Source organism: Myripristis murdjan, chromosome 1 (assembly GCF_902150065.1).
Source record: "Myripristis murdjan chromosome 1, fMyrMur1.1, whole genome shotgun sequence".
In the NCBI taxonomy this organism is placed as follows: domain Eukaryota; kingdom Metazoa; phylum Chordata; class Actinopteri; order Holocentriformes; family Holocentridae; genus Myripristis; species Myripristis murdjan.
Window position 1 is genome coordinate 12010124 of NC_043980.1, and position 24594 is coordinate 12034717.

At 40.4% G+C, this 24594-nt stretch overlaps 1 protein-coding gene across 2 annotated transcripts in view; it reads right to left on the bottom strand.

Annotated features, from left to right (window-relative positions):
- Window positions 1–186: 186 nt before the first annotated feature.
- The window catches only part of LOC115362722 (cytoplasmic phosphatidylinositol transfer protein 1-like), a 105541-nt gene continuing 81133 nt past the window's right edge, over window positions 187–24594 (bottom strand). Inside the window, exons 3-10 of one of the 2 annotated variants that reach the window (XM_030056790.1) lie at window positions 20919–21007; window positions 19748–19755; window positions 17055–17126; window positions 10622–10717; window positions 8027–8182; window positions 6542–6605; window positions 4682–4818; window positions 4046–4150 (exon numbers count right to left, since the gene is read on the bottom strand). In XM_030056790.1, coding sequence (XP_029912650.1) covers window positions 4145–4150; window positions 4682–4818; window positions 6542–6605; window positions 8027–8182; window positions 10622–10717; window positions 17055–17126; window positions 19748–19755; window positions 20919–21007 — 628 coding nt within the window. In that variant the 3' untranslated portion in view covers window positions 4046–4144. Of the gene's footprint in view, window positions 4151–4681; window positions 4819–6541; window positions 6606–8026; window positions 8183–10621; window positions 10718–17054; window positions 17127–19747; window positions 19756–20918; window positions 21008–24594 lie in introns of both variants that reach the window. The other variant, XM_030056781.1, reaches the window with a different exon arrangement.

A 24594-nucleotide genomic window follows, 5' to 3' on the forward strand; every position in this document is an offset into this window, starting at 1 on the left:
TTTTGATGTTTGAGGATTACTTGGCGATAACGTTTTGCTGGCAAGTTTAAGGGCTGTGAATATGATCAAGACCTGCAAATGGACGTGTTTGTATGATAATGTTAAAAGACACTTAAAAGTGTTATCATTCATGCACAAATCCTTTGACAGGATGAAAATATATGAAAAACACACCAAACAATGTTATAAATTGTAATAGCAAGTAAACTTTATTTGTCTATTTCAGAAAATAGTGAAACAATAATTACAACAGAGAACCAAATTAACCTCAAAGGGCAGTAAAAATATAACAACTATAATAATAGTTAAAGTGGAAGAACCCAGAGCGACTTCCAGCAGCCGAACAAGGATGGCACTTCAGATAACAGGAGACAGCACAACAGCCTGGCAAAACGCAAATTGCATCAGGAGGAGGGGAGGGGAGTGAAAAGCTTGGTCCTTTTATCCAGAGAAATAATGATGCACAAATTTAAATTTTCCTTAAAAAAAAAAAAAAATACAGCAACCACAAAATCAAAGTTACAGCAGGTTTACTACAAAAAAGTTACAACTGAAAAGCCAATCACCTCTGAAAAAACATGGCAATTAAACGTCAAAGCAGCCACCCAACTCGAAAGAAAAGCTTTTGTTTTACAACTTTTACAAAGAATTTTGTCCTGCAGGGTCACCAAAAAGCAACTGGAGAGTCAAAAGTGCACCACTACAATGAGGAGTCTTAATTCCCGACTGAGGAGTGTGAACTCAGCATCCTGAATGGTTGATGATTTCATAGAGATTCAGACACATATTACGGCTACCTCTAGAATAAAACATATCCATAGCTGTGAAATTGAAGATGTAAAATCACATCATCCATTACACAAATACTAAAGAATATCCTTCTTTGTCCACTTGAAATCTTTATAAATATATTCATGTGATGATATCTGTAATGGAACTTGGAACAGATTCAGTGTAAGAAACCAATGTTAGTCATTTACAACAGTATTACAATATCTAATATATGACTCTGTCAAACAGAGCAGAGCTTGATGTTACACAGTCGGATATTTTGCATTATTTTTAATAGCCCGTTGTAGATCAAACATATCCCTGGATCTCTGTGTTCCTGACAAGAGCGATGGTCAATACCAGAGTTTTAAATATGTATAATCTATACATATTACATCAGTATAGAGGGCCACTAACTGGTGTATGAAACTTGTATCCTTAAAAGAAATTAAATCAGCAAAACAGCAAAGACAAAAGCTACAGTTACAGATAAATAGCTACAGTTCTGTTTTTTTGTTTTCTCTTTTCAAACAAAAGTAAGTGAGAACCCTTTGTACAGAATATTGACAATATTTGATGGCGAGACCATTGAGGACTATCTCTTCAACCAGCTTTTGAAATTACTATGCAATAGAATAGGACTTTGGTCCAACATAACCTAACAAGAACTTGACTGTACTGTAACACATTCCTTCATTGTCAAATAAGGTGTCAAAGATTGGAAAGTGCTAAATGCATTTGAACTTTACAGGTAAAAGTAACTGCTATGAACGGGGAAAAAATATTTATGTTTCCTAAAATATAACATCAGCAAGCTAGCCCTGTTAAATGGAAAGTCTGATTATGTGGTTTGATATGACTGAGCGGATCTGTCTTGGTAGTAGGCCTTGGCTATGTGAGGCTGCAGCCTTCTTTATTCTTGGTAAAAATGCAATAAACTGATTAGCAAACTTGAGATAAAAACAATAGGTTAAGTAACACAAAAAGTTTGTGTTTTTGTAGATGAAATATAGTAAGAAATTTTGGTATACATACATGTAGGAGACGATACAGTTGTTGCATGCAGAGGCACTGAGTTCAGAGAGTTTGTAGGCCTATACTCTCAGGGCATGCTTACGTTTCAATCAAAACTTTCTATTGTACAAAAATTACTACAGAGCTTCCCAAGTTGGCATTCACTTTCTTCATACATTTTCATCACCAAACATACGCATCCAGCCATTTACAGTATATACATATATACTTTCTATAATATGTATATATGTTTGTGAACATTCCATGCAGCATATAAGAACCCTTTCTTTGAATAGCATCCTTGTAAAGAAAGGGGGGATTTTCCATCAGAGAAAAACCTGCTGTCCTCCTGTATTCATTTCCCCCTTAAGGTTTTAGATGGCAACTAGCAGTGCAAGCCAAGCACAAAAAAGAAGTCGCTGCAAAGGATGTTCCGGTTTCAAAATCATTTTTCCGAGCCCGGCAAAACATTGGCTCGGTGTTTACCAGCACTGGCAAGCAATAACGATCAGCATCTCTGCAAACACAATGCAATCAATGCACAGCTAACAAAGCACATACTCAAGTCAGCTTGATGCAAGTGCCCTTCCCCAAAATTGAGTTGTGATTTTTCCATTACCTCCACTGTGCTCTAATATCGGTCAACACTTAAACTCCCCAAAATGGCCTTGTTCCTACATATGACATTAAAGTGATTTGCTGATTTGATAAAATTGGATCACATTTATGTCACATGAGCATGAGTCCAGCATTTGTTTCAGGAAACATTTTACTTAAGTTTGCTGTTGTGATGACTTTTCAGTCAACTTGAGTAATACTGTATATCTGCAACAAAAACTTGAACAACCTCCATTGTAATATTATTAAATTGTTATGCTACTCAAAAAACTGCAGACACAGTTATAACAGCAGCTTATGCTAAAATGTTACCTTTAATCTGCAAATGTTCTATGGTTGCTAATGTGTAAACGTTCCAAGGACTAAGTAGATTGAAATAATACATAACAATAGTTTCTGTATTGTAATATCGGTGGAGGTATAAAATGTGGCTGTTTGGCAATAAGCAGGGAAAGAAAGTACAGTTAAGTCCCTGCCTTTCCAAAGTGTGAACCCAGTAGAGTTGGGGAGACCTGAGGTGCAAACTCTCTCTATGATTGTACTGATCTTGCATCTGTTTTATAACTGGAGTGTGGAATGGACAGGATGGGTGCAAACAAATCTGAGGCCAGTTTGGATGGACTGTCAATGAAACAGTTACTGGGTGGTGTCATTCTGAGGGTACTTGGCTGCCTCTTTAGAGTGTGAGTGTACGACTCCACATAAATTTGTACTGCTGATTTTATCCATTGTCTTCATTTTTGATTGATAATATCATAAAGTTAAATGGCTGTTAGCTGATGTCTGACTGACAAGCAGAAAATAATTATCAGTCATTCAATTGCTAATGTGGTTAGAACTAATTAAAACCACTGGCTTTGCGATGCCAAGGGAACTACTTCATATTTCAATAGCTTGAAGGTAAACAGCTAGCTTGATTGGAAAAAAAAAAAAAAAACATAACTTCTAAACATGACCAAATAAACCATGAGAATCATTCATGTACAATAATGGACAGCGACTGAACAAAAATCCTTGTGAATGCTCTTTATCGTGATGAGACATCATGGTTGGTTGTAAGAGCAGATAAGACATCTGATTGGTTAAGCTCACGGAAGAGGAAGTCAGCCACACTGGCGTGGTTGAGCCTACAGCTGCCTGGTCAGGACAACACTGTTGAAGAATTGTAGAGTGGTTCTTTACATTAGAGGTTTGTGTGTGTGTGTGTGTGTGTGTGTGTGTGTGTGTGTGTGTGTGTCTGTGCTCATGACTACATCAAGGGATCGCTAGAGAAACTTGAAAGTCTGGGCACTGGTGTGTGGAGATTAGACTAGTCTCACTGGGCTACTAAGACAATGGTGTGGGCGGAACAAGTAAAGCAGGGTGGAGGAAAGCATCCCAGTGTCCCTCTACTGTCCCCCTGCCTCAGCGTGATCAGAATTGGAGGAGGGGGGTGTGGCTGATGGGAGGTTGTTTGACACCGTTTGTGGGCTCAGAGTGGAGCCCTGGGGGACATCACTCGGGGCTGGGTGGGGAAGGGTAAGGGTTTCTGGGGCAGACTTCTTGCGGGGTCGGTCCTTGGGAACGGAGAGGAACTCGGGCGCATCAGTGCACATGGGTGTGGAGGGGGCGCTGGCAGGGCCGGTGAGGGCACAGGAGGACAGGGGCGTCTCGCTAATGGAGATCGACGGGGGAAATATCCCGATCTTCTGGTTGGTGGCCTCCTGAATGGTGCGCTCAAACTCTCTCACTTCATCCATTGTCATGTCTGGTTTGGAGAAAAATAGTAAAGGACATAATGTCATGTTGGGGACTTGGGAAAGTAGGCAACATTTCAGATCCTTTGTGGATTTGTGTCTAAGAAAATCTATTGCTTTTCAGAACCGGTCATTTCTAGAACATCATACATACCCAGAACATAGGGATGCAAAACCCACTGATCAGTAACCGTTCGTGTAATCTTGCACCATACTATTGTAATTAAGATCTAACAATGTGCAGATAGTCTTATTTTGTGATTTCCAGACACATTTTATACCATCAGTTTTTTAGGTAGACTGCACTTTTAACATAAAATACTGCTGTTTGAACCCTCGGAGGCAATATATTTTTCATGGTTGAATAATTCTTGAGTAACAAGTCTTTCATGTACATCATTTCACTCTGTACAGGACAGGGGAGAATGGATGTGTGGAGAGTTAAATGTGGAACTGTGGTCAGCTTCCAAGGTGAGTCACTTTATGGTTCAAATAGGAGACAGGAGGGGTAATGGAGTAAGAAACAATGAAAAGACACATACGCTTGCTTTGTCATGGATCTCTATGTCCAGTGAAGATGGATTTGGTGTGGAATGCTCTTGCTGCTCATGGCAAACTTTAATGTTGGTTTTCTCATGCATTTGTCTCTCGTATTCCCGCACGTCATCCAAAGTCATATCTAGAAGAAGGGGGAGGGGAGGAACGAGGGCTGTAATGTTGATAACACCTCCATTATGGCACTCGAGGTGGGGAGGGATGAGGGGGGGAGGGTTAGGTGGCAAAAGGGCATTCCGTGGGTGAGCATAGTGTTTCTGATGGGTGATTAGTGCTTTTTGAAGTTCAAAGTTCAAGCTTTGAAGATCACAGCACTAGTTTAGAGGAGACAGCTACATCCAAGCCAGGCGAGGAAGAAGGGAGTAAGGGAAGGATAAGGTCAAGGATGTTTCAAGAATAAGGAAAAGCATGAATGATCCATAGCCAACAGGTTGGATCATTGGAAGCAAAGGAAACATCATCTGGAAGAGGTGACAAAATCACTCCAAATGCACCAGGATTAGGGATTATTTCTAAAACATCCAGGTTGTGGGAAGTCAGGAAAAGAGGTTAGTGATCATTCTTGAAAAGGAGAGGAGAGGAAGTGAATGTATTTTATGGCAAGAATAATGGCTTGTAATCTGCATGCCCTACAGCTATGGAAAAAGCTCAGCCGCTGAGAGCCAAGTGAAAGTGATGCAGCCAGTAATGGTTGTGAGCAGGGCTGCCTCCTTTCTAACCAGACTCACAGAGAAACAGACATACAGACAAAAAACAGCTTTCATGTTTCAGTGAGTTGATTGTCTTTTAAAATCAATGTGAACTGCCAATCCTTGTCTATGAGTATACAACATTTCGATAACTGTGGCTTGACATTTTAGCTGGCTAAAATGTCTGGCCACAACAACCAAACTTGCCAATCTTTGGCTTTGATGTGCAAAATTGTGTCAAAGTTGTTTTATAATACTTACACTTTGCTACTGTTGACTTTCTTTGCATGGTAAAACATTTAATGCCATAGTTTTTTTCTATGTGAAATTATTGCATTTTAAATATGCAAGTAATTTGTAAGTATATATATATATTTTATATATTGAATAATTTCAACAGAATTCCATGGTGAGCCTTCACACCAATGTTTCATTTTATGGGTAGGTGTCACTTTTTTCAAAATGACCCCTCATATTTTAGAATGTAATTCTTCAATTTCTGTATCATGAACCATGAAAGGAGGGTGTGGTTTGAGAGCATTTGTTGTTATTTGAAACAAACACACTGACCATCCCTTGACCCTGGGGTACAGCGTTTCTCATTAATAGGTTATTACTGATACCAAGAGGAGGATCCATGCGGTAAGAGGTTGAGCAAGGCTGGCAGTGACAGGGTTAAATGCAGTGGTTTAGAGAATGTTAACAGTACAGCAACTTACATAATCTAAATAGCTACAGTATAACAGTGCTAATATTTTATAGAACATCATAAATTACATTCAAGTAAAACGTCATCAGAGGTAAGTTTAAATAAATGCAAATAAATCTACCCTTTAAGGGTTTTATAAACATTTGTATTCATAATTCAGGTGAAATATATATTTCACTCACAATATACACCAATATAAGGAAACTGCACTATGGATTTTCCTGTAAAATATTTTTTTTGAAAAAACACTTAGGAACTGATAACATATTGGATGTTAATTACGATATTAACATGTTTATTTAACAAAAATATTTTAGCAAAACATTTATGATGAATTGCTTTAAGTCAATTGTTGGATGACTGAAAGATTGCAGTGTGCAAACTGGAGTAAATCAGATGGATTAGACAGTATAGACAGTAGGACCATAGGACCCGTCTGGTTCACCTACCAATCCACTCATCCACCCAGGCAAAGGCCTGCCTGTGTCCCAGTAGCAGTACATCTCGAACCACCTACAACATAACACAACACAACACAACACAGTGAGGTTCATAAAATAGTCACACACATAACATACATTAACCACATGTCATCATTTAATGTCTATAAAACAGAGAGGAGTCAGTTTGTAAGAGTGCTGTCATTTTGTCAACCTAAGCTAGTGTGTTAAATGCCTGTTATCTAAATAGTACTGTAATTTGTTTTAAAATTTACAAGACCTGGTGTTACTTTTTTTTTTTTTTTTTTTTTTTTTTTTTTTTTTTAGACATTTTCAGTGCTTCAGCAGCACTTCCTTGGAATTTATAATCAAATTTCATTATAGGTTTGGAAGAATAACAAATGAAATGCAGTCAGGGACAAGAATCCTCTTGTCATGTTTCTAATTTAGGCAGGCTATAACAAATTAGTTCATATAGGCCAGTGCTTCTCACACAAATTACAGTATAACGCAAAGGACACTGAAACTCTGGCTTCAGAGCACTTTGGTGAGATACCTCCATTTACAATATATCTATTACTTGATACGTGACCTCAACAGTTACTACAGCACAACGTAACACTAGCAGTCACACTGCCTAACTACATTAGAAGAGAGTTGGTGGTTGGTGTTCATGTTTTAGCTTGATTTGAGTATTTACATGTTCCTCTATGGGTTCAGAATGTTCTACAACCCTTGGGGTCATGAAACCTTTACAAAACTGATTATATAAACTGAAAAATGTGACAGACTATTTTCCTTGGTTTCTGAGAAGCTGATATTATGGAGACATGGTTGGTTGGGAAGCAATTATATATAATTTATTAGCATTTAGAAGAATCATAAAGGAAATCTGCATTTCCTAACAGGTTCTCAGTAGTTCACTTATGCTTCCATTGACACTAAACAAATGAATCAAACTTGATGTCAGGTCAACGTGCAGTTCAGACAGCCTTCATCTGAATCCTACCACAATGTATCAACAATATATTGCCATTCATTTTTCAGCTGGGAAAAAAAGCCTACAAATATTTAGTTAATCCAATTATCTCTTTGTGACTCATTATGCATGCCACTTGGTATGTGATTTGTTCACTATTATGATGGTGCATCTCAGTTATTTAAAGCAAACTAACAGCTAAAACATCACCTTGTGAGACATTCAGAGAGGGATGGAGAACAAAATTCAGTTAGCTACAATAAATGCATGATTCTGGCTGAGTTCCTGTCTGCAGCCTAGTTGCATTCTAGTGATAAGCAAACAATTAGGGTGAGATGACTAAAGGTGATAAACACTCCCAAATTCAATTACAGTAAACGCAGAAGACGTGAAATCATACACACTTCATTGGCAGCGTGTACCAACACTAAAACCCACTCAAATACATGAGAAGATTAATGACGATAACAAATGAAATGAGATGTGGACAGGTAATGGCACAGGGCACTCCTCACCTTGTGTACAAACTGCTCTACTCGTGTCTGTAGACCCCAGACTTCAAACTTGACAGTGACCAATTTGTAGGAGCACATGATGGGATCCTGGGTGTCCCTCCAGCCCTCCTGAAGCATCCCCCGTGACGTCTTCTCTGACTTAAAATACCGCAGGTCCTGCAATGAGGAAAATGGACACAGATATACACACAAACACATTTTAGATTACAATAATTAACCAAAAGACAACCTCAGACAAACTAGACTTCATTGGGAATCTAAAATTAGATGCATAACTGCATGCCAATATTAAATAACATTCACATTAAACACTCTTGTCTCTGGAGAATCTCTATCCAGTCTCATTAGAGCTCAGGCAATCTATTATCAAACAACTCAAAAGATAATTACCAGCTCTCTCACTCCACACACTCTTAAGTATGAAAGTATTACTCTTTCAGACACCAGATGAATGTTGAATGGGATGGGAGGGGTTTATACAAAATGTGCAGCTGCTATACAAACAGGATTCAGGCAGTCATGTTCCTGGGGTTGGTAGGAGCTCATTGTTGAAGCAGCAGCTTTGTGCTGTGGTTAGATGGTCATCAGTGCCTGTTGTGGCGGCGACCCAAGGACCCAGTGGTGGATGCCAGCCCTCCAGGCTTGGCTAGCTTGGGGGACTTGGCCGAAAGGATGGCGGTCATGAAAGCAAAACCTTGGATACAGGAGGAGTTTGGGAGGCCATAGAGAGGGATTTTTGGTTGGCCTCAAAGAGATTCTGGGAAAACGCCAGGTGATGCAGGAGAGGCAGGAAGGGCCTCATCTAGGCTGTTCTCAGCAGGGACGGGGAATGTCTGACCTTTACTGAAGGTGTGGTCTGACTTTGGAAGGAATACTGAGAGGACTTCCTAAACCTGACTGACACACCCTCTGTGGAGGACCCAGGGATGGAGTATTTGGGGGTGTCATCACCCATCTTCCTGGCCAAGGCCACAGAAGAAGTTAGGGAACTCCTCAGTGACAAGGCGCCGGGACCGGATGAGATCTGCCTTAAAATGCTGAAGGGTCTGGAAGCTGTTGGCCTGTCATGGCTGACACGTCTTTTCAACGTCGTTTGGAGGTCAGGGACAGTGCGTGTGCAGTGGCAGACAGGGGTGGTGGTTCCCATTTTTAAAAAAGGGGACCGCAGAGTGTGTACAAACTACTGGGGTTTCACACTGCTCAGCCTCCATGGGAAAGCTTACTTCAGACTCGGGCTCACTGAGACTGAGTTGAGACTCGGGCTCATTGTCGAACCTCTGATTCAGGAGGAACAAACAAAACAAAGTGGATTCTGTCCTGGCCGTGGAACAGTGGATGAGCAGTTCACTGTCGCTCAGATACTGGAGGGATCATCGGAGTTTTCAGATCCAGACTGCACGCGCTTTGTGGATTTGGAAAAGGCTCATGATCATGTTCCCCAGGGTGTCCTGTGGGTGGAGCTATGGGAGTATGGGGTGCCAGGTTCCCTGCTACAAGAATATATCCTTGCTGTCCTGGCAATGCCATGGGATCCCCAAGGAGGAGCTGGTGGATGTGACCAGGGAAAGGAACGTCTGGGCTGACCTCAGCCTTCTACCACTGTGACCCAGTCTTGGATAAATGGCAAAAAATGGATGGATGGTTGGATGGATGGATGGATGGATGGATGGATGGATGGAAGTTTTGTTGCAACTTTTCTCCCACTGCTGGAAGCTGGCAGCAGGCTTTACTTGAGACTTGTACTTTTTTCATTGTTCTGAACAAGTCCTGATATTTGCTGTTTATTTTTTGCTGACCTTTTGGTTTGTGTGGGTTGGCATTTTCCTCTACTGTTGGCTGTGTGGTGCCAAGATTCTCTACTGCTTCAGGCTGCATACTGGGTGGTTTTCTGATCAAAAAATCAGTTCATTTGACCAGAACAATAGACTGTAGCGCACACTGCAAACAATTGCTACTCCCACAAATCCTGTATGGGGCCAACAGGGGACAGTGCTAACATTCACACATGAAAATTTGACAACACAACAAATTGGAAAAGGGTCATACTGTGTGTAAATGGGAACACATAACTGACAAGGGTATTTTGTGCCTCATAATTTTTCATTTCACAGTCATTTTATAAACTTTCAAGGACTTTTTTGCCTGAAGCTCCTTTTCATTTCTGACCAAGTTTGAAGGTCAAGATAGATATTCGGATTCTTATTATTAGGTTAGGGTCAGTTTTAAGGTTAGCCATGTAGAGGTGAGGCTTAATGTTAGTGTTAGGGATTAGACAACTAATTTACTTCAAGTAAGAACCTCATGAGTTACCTTTTTTTTTAATGGTACTGGATTGGAAAACAGTTTTGGTCGAATCAAAATTCAGGAAGACAATTTGAGGCAGATCACAATATGACAGATATTAACAATTTGTTACAGAAGGGCCTGATGATTCAATCATCTTAATCATATTGTTTACCACTGTGTTTCCAGGTTCAACATAATTTTGAACTGTGATATATGATTACTTACACCTCTCAGGGCCTGTTATCTCTCAAAAGACCTCACCACCTGCACACACACCCACACACACTCACCTGCAGCTCACACTCTCACCTCAGACTCTTTGTAGTAGCGCTCGGGGATCTCATCGTAGGCGATGTCGACAAAACACACCTCCCTCTCCTGGTCCTTCAGCTCGCTGTCGAAAATCTGAAAACAAAAGCAGTTGTCACTCATCACAGCTCACCAACACTCACTTGAGCCTCCGCCAGCCGCTCAGGATTCATCAAAACACCTCAGAAAGTTCTAATTTTGAGCATCAGATCAGTCAGAGAGAAACATACGCTTTGTCATCTGCTGCTCGGAAAATTAACCTGCTACACTGCTCAAAATATGTGCCTATTACTCATTCTGTCACTGTAACACTGTCACTGTGTACCCTTGTTCTCATCTCAAACAGCCAAGTTACAAGAACTATAATATTGTCTTTGTCCATACAACCAACAGGGGATGCTCTATGCCTTTATTCTCTTATAAGGCCAAATGATACAGCACTGATTGTAATCACTTTGCCACAGGCTAATATATCAACATAGAAGATGACTACAGCCTTTTAATTTCTTTAATAGCTATACTTGCGATTCCAATCCAAACTTCAATCCAAAGCCACTTAGTTGAGCTACACAGGTATAGCTTGTTTTGACATGTAACCCAGCATTTTATTATAATTCCACACATTTGTAATTAATTTGGAACTCACAAATCCAAGGAAAGACAAAAATCAGAATGGTATGTTTTGCAATGCTTTAGCAAACTTTGTTCTTTAACATCAAATTTTCTATTTCAGCCACACAGCAGTAATTTTCCTGAGTGTCTTTCCTACATGAATCTTGCTGAAAATATCTGACTTGTAGATAATGTTCTAAATATGTGTTATTCTACATCAGCTTACTCTATGTTACATTACTGTTTGTGCCACCTAATATTTTTTTTGCGGTGAAATAAAGTTGTAAAAAAAAAAAAAAAAGTAGCTATGGTTTCAATGCACTTATATCCATCAGTATGGTGAAGTTTATGTTTATCCTATTTAGTTGTCAAATATTGTTTTACATTCAATATGATCCATAAATCCATAAAAAACGTTATGATGTGTTGGACATTGGTTTTAAAATTCTGTCCATTTTGTAGGATTGGTATGTAGAAATTGTGTCTGCAATTAATGATTAAAAAATGTCCTTTATTACTGAGAAAAGAATACATTGATGCAGTCCTCCTATGAGCCACCTGTCTCCACACTGGAACACACCAGTGGGTCAGGATCCACAGTTTGAATATCACTGCTCTAGCAGATTGACCCACTGCTAAAACTATGCACAGGTGCAGTAGTTTAGATTGAACACTGCATATAAAGGAGCAAGTAGATCTACTACATGATGCACAACCAAATTCCAACAGAATCTTATAAAGTAAAACTTATAAACTAAACTAAAATATCAGCCTGAAGATGTTATCTGGTCATTTATTACATGAACAGGACTACATTTTTGATCCACTTAGAGAGATTTTAAGTCATTTTTAAGTTATTAAAGCTGCACAAGGCAACCGCACATATTCCTGACACCAAATACCAGTGAGAAGTATCTGAACGTTGAGGACTTCATTACTCTGCTTCATTAGATTACTAAATGTCTCGCTCTTAGTAACTGCTGGGTTGAAGGCAGTGAAGAGCTTCAGCCATAGTTGGTTATTCCAGCATTCCCTGAAGGAGCCTTCACTCACTGCTGTTGCTTTTGCTGGCAGGAGTCACCCTGGGTCTAACTGTTTTTGGCATTTGTGATGTGCAGCGTCTAAGACATTGCTGCTTAAGGACAGGGGATTTTGTGAAATGCATTTAAATTTTTTCCCTACATTCCGTGTTTTCCATTTTAATTTTTCTGAAATCTTCGTTTACGATTTAAGCACATTTTCTCACCAGAAAGTGTCAAATATGGTGGATGAATACAATTACAACTACAATAAGGAATATTCAATATTCAAAATTTATGAATTTGTAACAGCACTGCGCTATGTTTTTTTAAACAAAGAAAGTGCTTCAACAGTTATAAAAAACTGCTGATGTGGTTGCACTGCTGAGTTGGTTGAAGTGAAGCTCTTCTTGCTAGCATGCTGCCTCTGTGTGTGTGTGTGTGTGTGTGTGTGTGTGTGTGTGTGTGCGTGTGTGCATGTGTGTGTGTGTGTGTGTGTGTGTATGCGTGTGTGAGTGTGTGTGTGTGTGTGTGTGTGTGTGTGAAAAAGGGGCTGACACAGACGTCAGATGACAGAAGCTGCAGCAGCGTGCACATAAATGACACCGAGACACGGAAGCCACTCTCAGAATACTTTTTTTTCTGTTTATTTGCCTTAGGCGCTGTGAAAAAAAATATTTAGAATGGTAGGAAAAAGACATATTTTTATTACTCGGTTCCGTATTTTGGCAAATCCTGCATTATCCCATGTTTTACAGTTGATTCTGTTTTCATTATCAAATTCAATAATTGTTTTCTTCATCGCAGAAATCATAGGGATTATAGTAGGAAGCGCAGGGTCCTGTTGGTCAGGTGGTGGTGCTGTGGTGAGCCAATCAAGCTTCAAAATGCTGGACTCCAGTATCAAAAGCCATAATTCCCTCAAGTTTCATTCAAGACAGGCGGCAGAGACTAAGAATAAAGAACTAAGAACTAAGAGGGACAGACAGACTGATCCATTGTCCCTTCTCCACTCCTGGATCGTGGCAGATAACAAAAAAAACTGTTCAATTCCAAAGAGCCAGGTACATGGATTAACCAAATTTGAGTAATTATGCCTTGGTGCACATCCTTTTGAGAAATATGATGGATCTGCAGCGTCTCACCACCTGCACCCTGGCTTTTCGCTTTTTTTTTTTTTTAAACTTTAGTCACACTATATGATTAAAATGCCGTTCTCTCGCTGCAGACACGTTAAAGAAGGAGGTAATTACCTCCAATACATCATTTGCACCTTCAAGTTCATCCCCCATTCTTTTGCTTTCTCACATGTCCTCCCTCTCTCTTTTTCCTCTTCCTCTCCCTCTCCTTCTCCCTCCCTGTCCCTTCTCTCCTCCTCCTCCTCCTCTCTGAGGGGCCTTCTGTCACTAACAGTGTGAAGAAGTACTGCTGGCACAACAAGGGTGATATGTCAGCATGCCTGAGTGCAGCCAAGCGACAGGAATGGAGAGACGGGACAAGCGACTGTGAGGCAAAATGGAGAGGACAAGAAGAAGTAGAGAGAGGGGGGTGGAGGAAAAGCAGCCAAGAGATGGACAGAGAGGACAGGAGGAGGAGAGAGGAGAGATGTGGCAGCATGTGTGTATGTGCATTAGTGTGTGTGTGTGTGTGTGTGTGTGTGTGTGTGTGTGCGTTTGGGATGAGGGTTGAGAGAGAAAAAGTAAAAAAGGTGTGTCTGAAGTATTGCATGAGAGGGACACATGGAAAAAATGTAAAAAAGTGAAAAAGAGAAGGCATAGGTGACAGAAAGAGGCCTTGTTCAAATTAGCATCTTGGGGCTTAAAAACTGTTGTTATCAACCGGACTTGCTCATGTTCCATGTCAGCGCACCCACACGTGTTTTAAATTTTGACAATACCTGGAATTATGAACATGCGCCACAATTCAGCTCTGTATTTTCAGTGCTGTTAGGAAATATACCATACATTTCACTGTTCTACTTTCTTACACTCTGCTTATAAAGCTGTTAACATTATGAGGCACTGCTTATCTGGCCGTTCAAACCAAGCAGCCTGCATTTTTTTGCATTTTTTTTTTAAACAAAAATATAAATATTTCATGGTTTTCTTTAATTCCGTGTTTTTTTTTTTTTTTACCTCTCATCCTTCACCCTGAACCCTCAAAATAATTTGTTCCATCATCCTACCAAGTTGATCCGTTACCTGCCGTAACTATACATTCTAACTAGAGTCAGCTTAGGTTGCTGCGACCTGTTTGAAGGAGGGCTCAGGACTGTTAGATGTTGTTCTTGTTAAACCAGAGCTTATTAACAGTTCTTAAACTAATGTGCTCTTTTGTGAAGACTTTTTGAGACGTAATGATCATCGTTTCACTCCGCCCATTTTCAAGTCATCAAAAACGCAACAGCGCTGCTTTTAGGGAAAACTAATGTGAACAACTTTATTATGCTGATGAAATACTAGTGTGACGAAAGTTTGTCTCTGAAAGTAAATTTTCTGCCGTAGTGGAATGAATGGAGCCCGGTGGCTGGATAAAAGGTGGGAAAACAGATGGAGTTCTAAAATATGACTGCTAACATTGGGAAAAGATTAGCAGAAATGTGGAGTACATACATTTTGCAGATATTACAGTAAATGTGGTGCTTTATGAACTGAAATGAGAAGCGACGACTGCATTTGGCTCTGATGTGAACAGGCTAGGAACCAGATGTGTGTGTCTAGTTAAGGAGTCCCCGGAGACGTTACACAGAGCAACACAGCATTCACCACATGTATTAGAGCTTAACGTGTGCGCCTGTGTGACACCGGATACTTCTGAGGAACTCTGCATCATGTCTTGCGTCGTAACCGCACCCTCCATTCAAACAATGCACGCTGTCCACTCACACACCCACTCACTTCCTGTCTGCACATTCAGGCTTGTCCTCTCTTGCTTTTCGCAGTTCTTTCTTCATTTCCGTCCCCGTACCTTTCCTCCTCCTCAATGCACTCGCCTATGCATCTGCATTCCTTCCCTCGTCTCTGTCCTTCTCTTCTGTCACTCCTTTCCTTCCTTCAGTATTTCCTTATCCTCACTTCCTTTGCCCTGTTTGGATGCTTCTTTTGTTAGCTCCTTCCTTCCTTCCTTCCTTCCTTCCTCTTCTTTCAGTCCTTTCTTCCATTTTCTCCCCTCCCCTCAATTCCACACTTCATTAAGTTGTACTTATTACCTTCCATTTGTCTTTGGTCCCTCTGTCTCTCTAGTCTCTCCTGCTTTCAGTATTTCATTCCAGCTGGATTTTCTTGGTTTTGTCCTTCCCTCTCTACTCTTTTAATTGCTTCCTCCCTCAATCCTTTCTGTATTTCTTTCGCTTTCTGATCCTCTTCCTTCCTACCCTCCTGCCTCCTTGCTCTTTTTCCTTCCACACACACACACACACACACACACACACACACATATAAGCAGTCAGTGATTGGAGACATGTACATTATGCCCCCAGCGTGGTGCACATATGGGAGAACATGACACTTGTAGAGAGCGCAGCATGTTGTTACATAACGTCTGCAGCACAGATCACAGCTGGCTGCATGTTATTTCACTGTGTCCTTTATAGCAAAGTTATCTACTCGTGGTTCACTTATGCAGTGCCATAAAACATGCATAAGACAACAAACCTCTTGTTTGTTTGCCCCAAAGCTGTTATGAATGTGGTGCTAAGTATTACATCTGTATCACAAAGCATGTGTGTACAGACACTAAAATCTCTCAGTTGCTTGCATATCTCCTCCTATACCCAAAGGCATCTCACACGATCTGGCCTTTGAACAAGCACACACACACAAACACACTTGTGTATATACAACAGAGCTGTGATATGCCTCAGTTTACCCATTGAGGTAGTTCCTGTTATCACAGTCAATAAAAAAACATTGATATCTCACCTTGACTTGTCAAACCAAACACATAAACATCAACCTACAACACACTTCCATCTTGAATACACACTGACAATCTCACCATTTCTTTTACACTCTCTGCTTGTTTGAAAACACATCTATAGTTTACAGTATGTACAGACACAGCAGCAAGAAACTTCAACCACAATGAAGGTGTGGGGGGGCTTTTCCTCTTTTATACAATTGCAGTACTCACTGAAGACTTGAAGAAAAACATGAGGATAAAGTTAAATTAACCTGCTTGCTGCTCCACCCTGCCGTGGTTCCCCCTCATTGCCAAGGCAATGCCAGACTTATGTCACTATAAATTGGAAAGCGGAGAAAACTGGAAGGAGGCAGAGTGGAAGGGGGCAACGGCCCAAATGAAATGAGCTGTCCAACAAGTGTAAGAGATTCTGGCAGAGTCTGAAGGATCGTGTATGGTTGGCATTACAATATTAAATGATTACAAACGGGGTCTATGAGTTACCAAGTCTACCTGGATTCACTGACTAGTGTAGTCTACATAGAAGTCTCATTTTCTCCTGGGTGCCTGCTACACTGTGGCTCTCTCCACAAAACTGAACAAAAATGTTCTCGTTTCAGCTGTCTGGAGAATGGCCTCGTCAGCAACCAGAGTTTTTTTTTTTGTTGATATCTGCCTTTTTAGTTGTACTCATTACTGTCTGAGAAGGACAAAGGCCAGACATCAAGGTTAATACATCTAAAACTGAAGACGTCTGCGATAGTAACCACTGTTCACTGTGCTCGTTTACAGAGGAAACTACTGAGAAGTCCATTTGTACAAGCAACCATACAAACACACATACACACACACACACACACACACACACACAGAAGACCTGAAGAGACACATAGGATACTCACGTTGTCATTGCATCCTTTGTTGTCCTCGTATTTTGTCTCTATGTGGATGGAGAACTTGGGTAAGAATGAGCACTGCATAAAAAAGAAACAAGCATATCATTAGTGAACAGGGTAACATGTATTTGAATGACAAGAAATGTGCTTCTGTCTTTGTTCATGAACATTTGATTGCTTCAGTCGACAAATCCAAAAAACACGTTTACCTGACAAAACCAGTTTGAAAATGTACTTCACGCTAGCCTTCTGTTTCTCTGACTCTGCAGCTGCAGAGCTGTCAGCAGTCAGGGAGTAGTTTGACTACATGTAATTAAATCAGTCGGTTCATAACATTTTGTAGCTGCTTTGTGGCAGTTCAACTAACTGTAAACAAGGAAGATGTCTTTAGTAGTTAATGAGCTGCAGTTACCAGCTTGCTTAATACAAAAGCTGGAAATTGTTTTTTTTTTTTTTTTTAACCCTTTTATTTATTTCTTCTTTATTGTTGCCCCTCTTGTATTAATCCCACCTCCTTTGACTTTCAGCTGCCTCCCTAAATGAAAATGCATGAGTGTCATTATAGACAAAGCAAAAAGATAAAACTCCCTCTCCCCAGAAGAAGCCAAATTGAAGCCAAGAAGCATCATCATCATCATCATCATCACAGTCAACATCTCTTGTGCATTATTTCAGGTAAAGTATGATTTGTGATAACATCCTACTCAATGGTAGTTTTTGCATTTTTTTTTTCAACCTCAGCTATCAAAGTTATACTTCGGCTAACGATGGCTTTACTGTAAAACTGCATCTTCTCAAATGAACAAAAGTGGAAAGTGGTAACTTGTGAACGAGGAGTTTCGAAGCAGCTTCCCTTGCACCTGAATGTCAGGTCTTTCTCAGTTTCTCCTGAATATATAAAAAAACATCTGTAACATTTTCTTTATGCCTCTTCAGTTTACAATCAATCTGCTGCAACCTTTTCTCTCTGTCTATCCTCCCTCCATACTGTCAATGCTGACAGAACCTAATATATAAATTTCTGGAAGCTTGTGCTGCCTGCTCTGTCATGTAAAACTGACATGCATATATATAAAGTGACTCATAAACACCCCAAACACTCCTACACATACACAGAGACATTACCAAGCATTCTGTCATTGTCACAAATTGTCCCTTTCCCCCTCCCATCCTTCCCATCACTCCATCCTAAAGCAGCGTGAGTCATGCCACTGACATTTCTCCCTCTCTGCATTTTAAAACCCTTACAGCTGTGTATATATGTGTGTACCTGTGTGTGTGGGTCTGTGTGTGTGTGTTTGCTATAAAAACACATTAGCTTGTGTGTGTGTATGTGTGTGTGTGTGTGTGACGTATTTCAAGGGTTAATCACAGATCACACAGGCAGGTTTGCTCATTAGCAACGACATCGCCATTAGCAAGTGTGTTTATTTGTGTGACTGTGCGTGTGTGTGTGTGTGTGTGTGTGTGTGTGTGTGTGTAATTGTGTTGGAGCAGTTGCAACTATTTGTGTTTATGTTTGCATACTTGGAAAATGCCTGTGACTAACAACTGGTATCTTTTTTTTTTTTTTTTTTTTTTTAATAAAAAATACTCTAGCAAGGAAGGTATTGCACTGGGGCAGCAGATGGCAAAGTTAACATCATAAAACATTAATTCCCACTTCCACAAACACTGGACCACAAGAAGCTTCAATATGTACACGTATGCATTAACTTCAGTGAATTTACATCACAGGACATCTCACCATCTGTTAAATCCTTCAGGGTAAAGAGAAGCTGAAAGTGAATCTTAAGGAATGTACAGGGTTTCATCAGCAATGAGCACATGCAGTAACACACTCTCTCTCTCTCTCCCTCTCTCACACAGACACACATACACACATATATGCACAAACAAATCTGTTTCATTGCACTGTCATGCTCTTGTCATGAGGTAATCACTGGCGCACATTCAACAAACCAGCTCAGACAATAAAATCCACATAAACACAACCTAAACACCCCTCGCTGTATGTGCAGCCTCTATACAATCCACGCTGAATGTATCTGCGCTAAACCTACAGCTGCTGGGTTTTAATGAGGAATGCTAACAATCAGCGAAGAGATTTTCTTCCTAAAGCATGACATATGTCTGATGAAGAATAATACCCACACCGAGCCAATTTTCAAGACCAGGCCAGAGAAAAATAAGAAAAAATAACAGGGGATTGTTGCCCTAATCCTCTAAAAACCGCAGCTCAATCAGAGTTAAATCCAGTCAACAAACTGGCTGGGATGGCAATTTTGGTTCTTAATTGAAACCTTCAGACGAACGCTCATAAAAGAACATTTTTTAGGTTTTTAAGTCTTGTGTACACTCATCATAAATATCAGTGAAGCGTCTGTAACACCACTGCAACACCAACCACATCCATTTTATTTTATTTTTTTCTTCTCTTAAACTTGGGACTGCCCGCTTCAAAAACTAAAAAAAAAAAAAAAAAAAAAAAAAAAAAAAAATGGGTGATACCATTCACATGAGAAGACACAGTCCTGAATTTTCGTTCCGAGTTCGCCTGGTGTTGGGGGCAAACATGACAAAAACATTGTTGTCTTGATTTTGAACTGAAGAACAAGAACTCTCTCAGCGGTCTCTGACAGATAGATAGACAGATAAATAGATAGATAGATAAGTAAGAATACAGACAAGATACTTACGGTGTATTCTAGAGACCGTGGCGTGGAGCGACAAAGACGTCAGGTCAGAGCAGAGGGAGAACACGGCAAAAGCACAATGTTAGTTACACAGCCATTCAGTTACTCTACAATATAAAAGGATATGACAAAGTTACAGTGTGTGAAATATCCAAGGTGCATTCAGAGATTGCTTCTATTAAATATCGACCATCACATACTAAATACCTCACAGTGCACGCTCCTCAGTGATTCATATCCCCTTTCCCCGTGTCTTTCCCTTTTACTCTCTCTAATCTGCTCTCATCAGTTCCTCCAATTCCCCTTTATCTCTCTCCTTAGCTCTTACTTTTACCTCTCCCACTAGCACTTGTGTCTTACATGATCATACTGCGATGACAAGAATTTATCGCTGCTGTGAATTGGGTCGGGAGGAGAAAGACAAAGGATGGGAACTTGTCTGAATTTCCTGCATTATGCAACACGTCTGCAGCTGACCTTGGTTTAAAAAAAAAAAAAAAATACTGTTTCTAACCAAAAGAACATCAGATGTGTTTAAAACTGCAGTGGAAAGTAGTTATGGGTGATGACTGGATGTTGTATTTTAAATTGACTAGGCATGTTCAGCATTAGAGGACAAACTCACAATGGCTCTTCTCCCTACTTTTGAAAAGTCTTTTCTTGCCACCCCAACTTCCCCGAACATCTCGTCAACTCATCATTTAATTCCATGTGCAACTTCCCTAAGCAGCGACCACCAAGCAAACTGAAAATCCGAAAGACCACTTAGATAATATTATGACTCCCGAGCCAAGGGAGCCCACTAAAAACCTGTTGAGAAGCTGACCTTTAGGAAATGTTATGTTTTCACAAGACTGCAGTGCTAAGCTACTCTTACCTGAGTAACTGTAAACGCCATTTCTACACAAGACATGTGGTGTGGAAGAGTGTGCTGGGCTTGGAAAGGCTATCGTCTTTCTGTTACAGTAGCTAACTGGATTAGATATGGTGTGAGTGGTGAGTGAGTGTGTGTGATACTGGGCAATATGCGGTCAGGGCTTTCTCACAGCTGCATGAGGGTTATTAGCCGGCCTGTATGGATATCTGTTCAAACACACTGACTGTGTGCGCATGAGTGTGTGTGTGTGTGTGTGTGTGTGTGTGTGTGTGTGTGTGTGTGTGTGTGTGTGCTCACCTGTGATCGTGTGAGGATAATAGTTCCATGCTTTCTCTGTCACGTAGAAGATTTTGGGAACCACTGCTCGAGCCCAGCTGGGTAATTTACTGCAGAGGGACAAGATGAAGAGAGAGTGTGTGAGGAGACATACAGACAGATGAAGAGAGTGTGTGAGGAGACATACAGACAGATGAAGAGAGAGTGTGTGAGGAGACATACAGACAGATGAAGAGAGTGTGAGAGACATAAAGGAACAGGCCTGTAAAGTGTCATGTCATGGCTCTCTGGTACGCTTCTGGATGCTTTTGTTTATCGCCTATTACAAACAAGAATCTGTTTTTGAAATACTAAGTAATATACTCAGTAATATACTGGGTATTATGGTTAATATAGTTAAAAAAACAACAACCATATATCATTTATTATATATTTTATAGCATTAATGAATTTAATTGTGTGGGTGTTGCATCCCTGGGTTACGAGAATGTGCTCTTTCTTAGTCTTGCTGTCGCTTGTGGTACTAAACTAGTCTCTACTTTACTTCTGTCTACTTCTATACTCTACTGGTTCTCCCTGCTTTTAACACATCTCTGATCATCTTTGAAAAAAAATAAGTGATCTCAGAAAACGATACAGTTATCATAAGTCCACAGTATTTCACCAGGCTGAAAAAAAAGCAGTCGAGGCCAGTAGGTTTCCGGAGTTGTGAACGTGCCTGTAGACATCAGTGATGAACAGAACTTGACAATGGCGAGTAATTTTTATGCAGCTTCAAAATGGTCAAAATCTACCTCGGTTAATCAGGAGTTGAATGAGAAAGCAATCACTTTTAAAGGCAAATATGTAAGTCATTTTTGCATTGGGCTGGAAACAGAATGGATGTGAGAACTGACTTCAACCTGTACATTTATACAAAGAAGGGACGGAGGTGGGAGGGGATCGAGACAATATTAATTAATTGCTTGCATGCAATTATCCTCAAAAAATTACATTTCTGTGTAAATCTGCCTAGAATACAGACTACTGGAACTGAAGGATGGCTAATCACTTCCCAGGACCACTTCCACGAGCAAACATGAAATTTTGATGATCTGATTTGCAGATGAAACCAATCAATGAGTGATTAAAAAAGAAAACCTCTAATGACTGTGTTTAAGACATGTATTAATACATTTGAAGGCATTGAATTTAGGAAATTAATTGAATATTTACCAAACTTTTCAGGACCCCTTTTAAAGCATCTACCTCTATTAGACATCATGTGCTCATTACATGCACTGCAGAGAATATATACTGTATGTTTGTATGTATGTATGTGTGTGAGTGAGTGAGTGAGTGAGTGTGTGGATGTGTGGATGTCTGTGTGTGTGTGCATCCTCTGTACTCTGTGATCTTCCATTACCCCAACTCTGGTAAGCCTATAATTGGGGCTGCACTGAAACTTTGTAAGATGTGTCAAATGCAGAACTGCACAGGCTTTCATGTAGCCTGCCTTCATCTCCGCTCCTTTTGATTGGCACAGAGAACAATTTCTTTAGGAGCAGGAAAATGGCGCCCACCGCATCGTGACAGCTGTGAATAAAAACAGCCTCAGACGGTCGCATTGTGTGAATGTTGACAGGCCGGTATATTCTCTCTCAATCCGCTCTCTCCCGTTTCCAAAAAAAGTGGCTGACACTCCTCCTCCACCTCCATCTGTTCATTTCTCCCGTTCCCTCTTTCTTCTTTTAAAGATCTCTGCCAGAAGCTGCCTTGGAGGAGCCCACGTTGCCAAATCTGGTAGGTGGTTGGTATGAGGCCTTTCTCACAGCTCACAGCTTTCACACCAAGCCCGGTTATTTAGAAGGAGGGAAAAAGAAGAAAAAAGAAAAAAGAAAAAGCATCCCTGGCAGAGAAACTAGTCAAATGCATCCAGGGAAAGGTAGCCACGAAGCAGCACTTAATTCAATCACAAAATCAACCATCCCTCTATGTTCTTAATGAAGAGTATTGACAGAACAAGCGTGGAATCGATGTTCAGGTTGTACGGGATCAGGCCAAATGGCGAGGGAAAGCACTGGGCAGAATGTGAGTGCTAATGGAGTGACTGAGGCGTGACAGAATGGGTCCAGATTGACTTCCCTACTGGTGAATTGGAGCTACATGTTTACCCGTTGCAGGGCCGGATGAACAACCTCTATAGTGGTTTTTGTCTGTAGTTGTTTATTTTATGTTCTTCCCTCATATTTACTATTTCTCTTATTTTACGTTAATTGCTTTACATTTTTGTATTCACAAGTGCACTATACAAAATTGCCATGGGTCAGCTGAAGCGAAGGCCCATTAGACTCGGCTGACAAAAAACAGTGCAAGCACTGGAGTGGAATTAAATGATGAGGCCAATAATCTTTTGTGATTTTTTTTTTTTTTGTATTTATATATTTATATATTGAATTGTACAGTAATTACAAACAAAGGACTTCTGTGGCTCCCACTGCACCAACAAGAGAGAGATGCGAACAGGCGGCTCTCAAATCTACAGTATACCAAAGGCATAGGGCAAATGGAGTTGATGTTGATTGGCTACAGAACAAAAGGAATGAGTCAATAAGTGTCCCTACAGTAGGAGCCACCACCTGCAAGGGGGTTTGGAGGTGAAATTCAAATGGAAACAATACAAGGGAGCAGAGGGGGAGGGTGGACAGGTAGCCACAGGTGGGGTACCTGCCCAGTGCATTGAACCATGTAGACTAAACCATCAAATTACGTGCTTAGTCCACCTTATCTGTCAGCTGACTCTAAAAGGTCCGCAATTCAACTGACCCTCGCAATTTGCAAAGTGCATATTTAATAATACCTTGGATAATTTCATTAATCAGTCACTCAGTAAATCAATCAATCATTTAAGTCAAGCTCCAATCCGGTACAGACAGTGCAGCGGTTGTGTGGAGTATTGCAACAACACTAGCGAGAGGCTGTTTACATCTGAAGGACTATTCCATTGTGTTTCCTTGATCAGGAAGGGAAAATAAAGCCTCGTGAAGGGACGGGAGAGTGCAAAATGCAATCCATGTAATTACGGAGCTACAGTCAGTGTGACTGTAATCTCTGCCTCCTGAAGCTGTGCTTCAAAAAAGGCAAAACAAGTAATATGAATATATATATATATATATATATATATATATATATATCCTTGCTTTTCCTTGTTTTCATCTCCCTCAGGTAACTTGTTTGGGTGGAGGTTCTATAATTATTCTATGATCATTCTATGATTCTGAGTGGGACATTTCCCTGTTTTTCTATCATCCTGGGGCACTCCATGTTTACTAACCAACCCTGCTGCTCTGTACGTGAGCTGTGGTTGGTTACTCCTCCTGACTGAAATGGTTACTGCCACCAGCTGGTGTGGAGTTGGTTTATAGGCTGTCACCTGAAGAAGTTGAGGGAAGTAAGTAACATTTCTAAGATTAAGTTAACTTCAATCCATCCATTAGCCATTTGCCATAAGTTTAGTTACTTTAGTTTAAGTTTCAAGTTATTCATTTCAGCGCATATTTCATTTAAATTTTAAGTAGTCAGACACTTTTAATGCAATTCTAATTCACAACCCTGGCCTGAAAGAGGGAAAATGAATTCTAAATGGCGCATCTAGCAAAAGAAATGTCAGTGCAAACAGCTGGGAAAACAACATACCGTACTAATAGGCAGGTTCAGT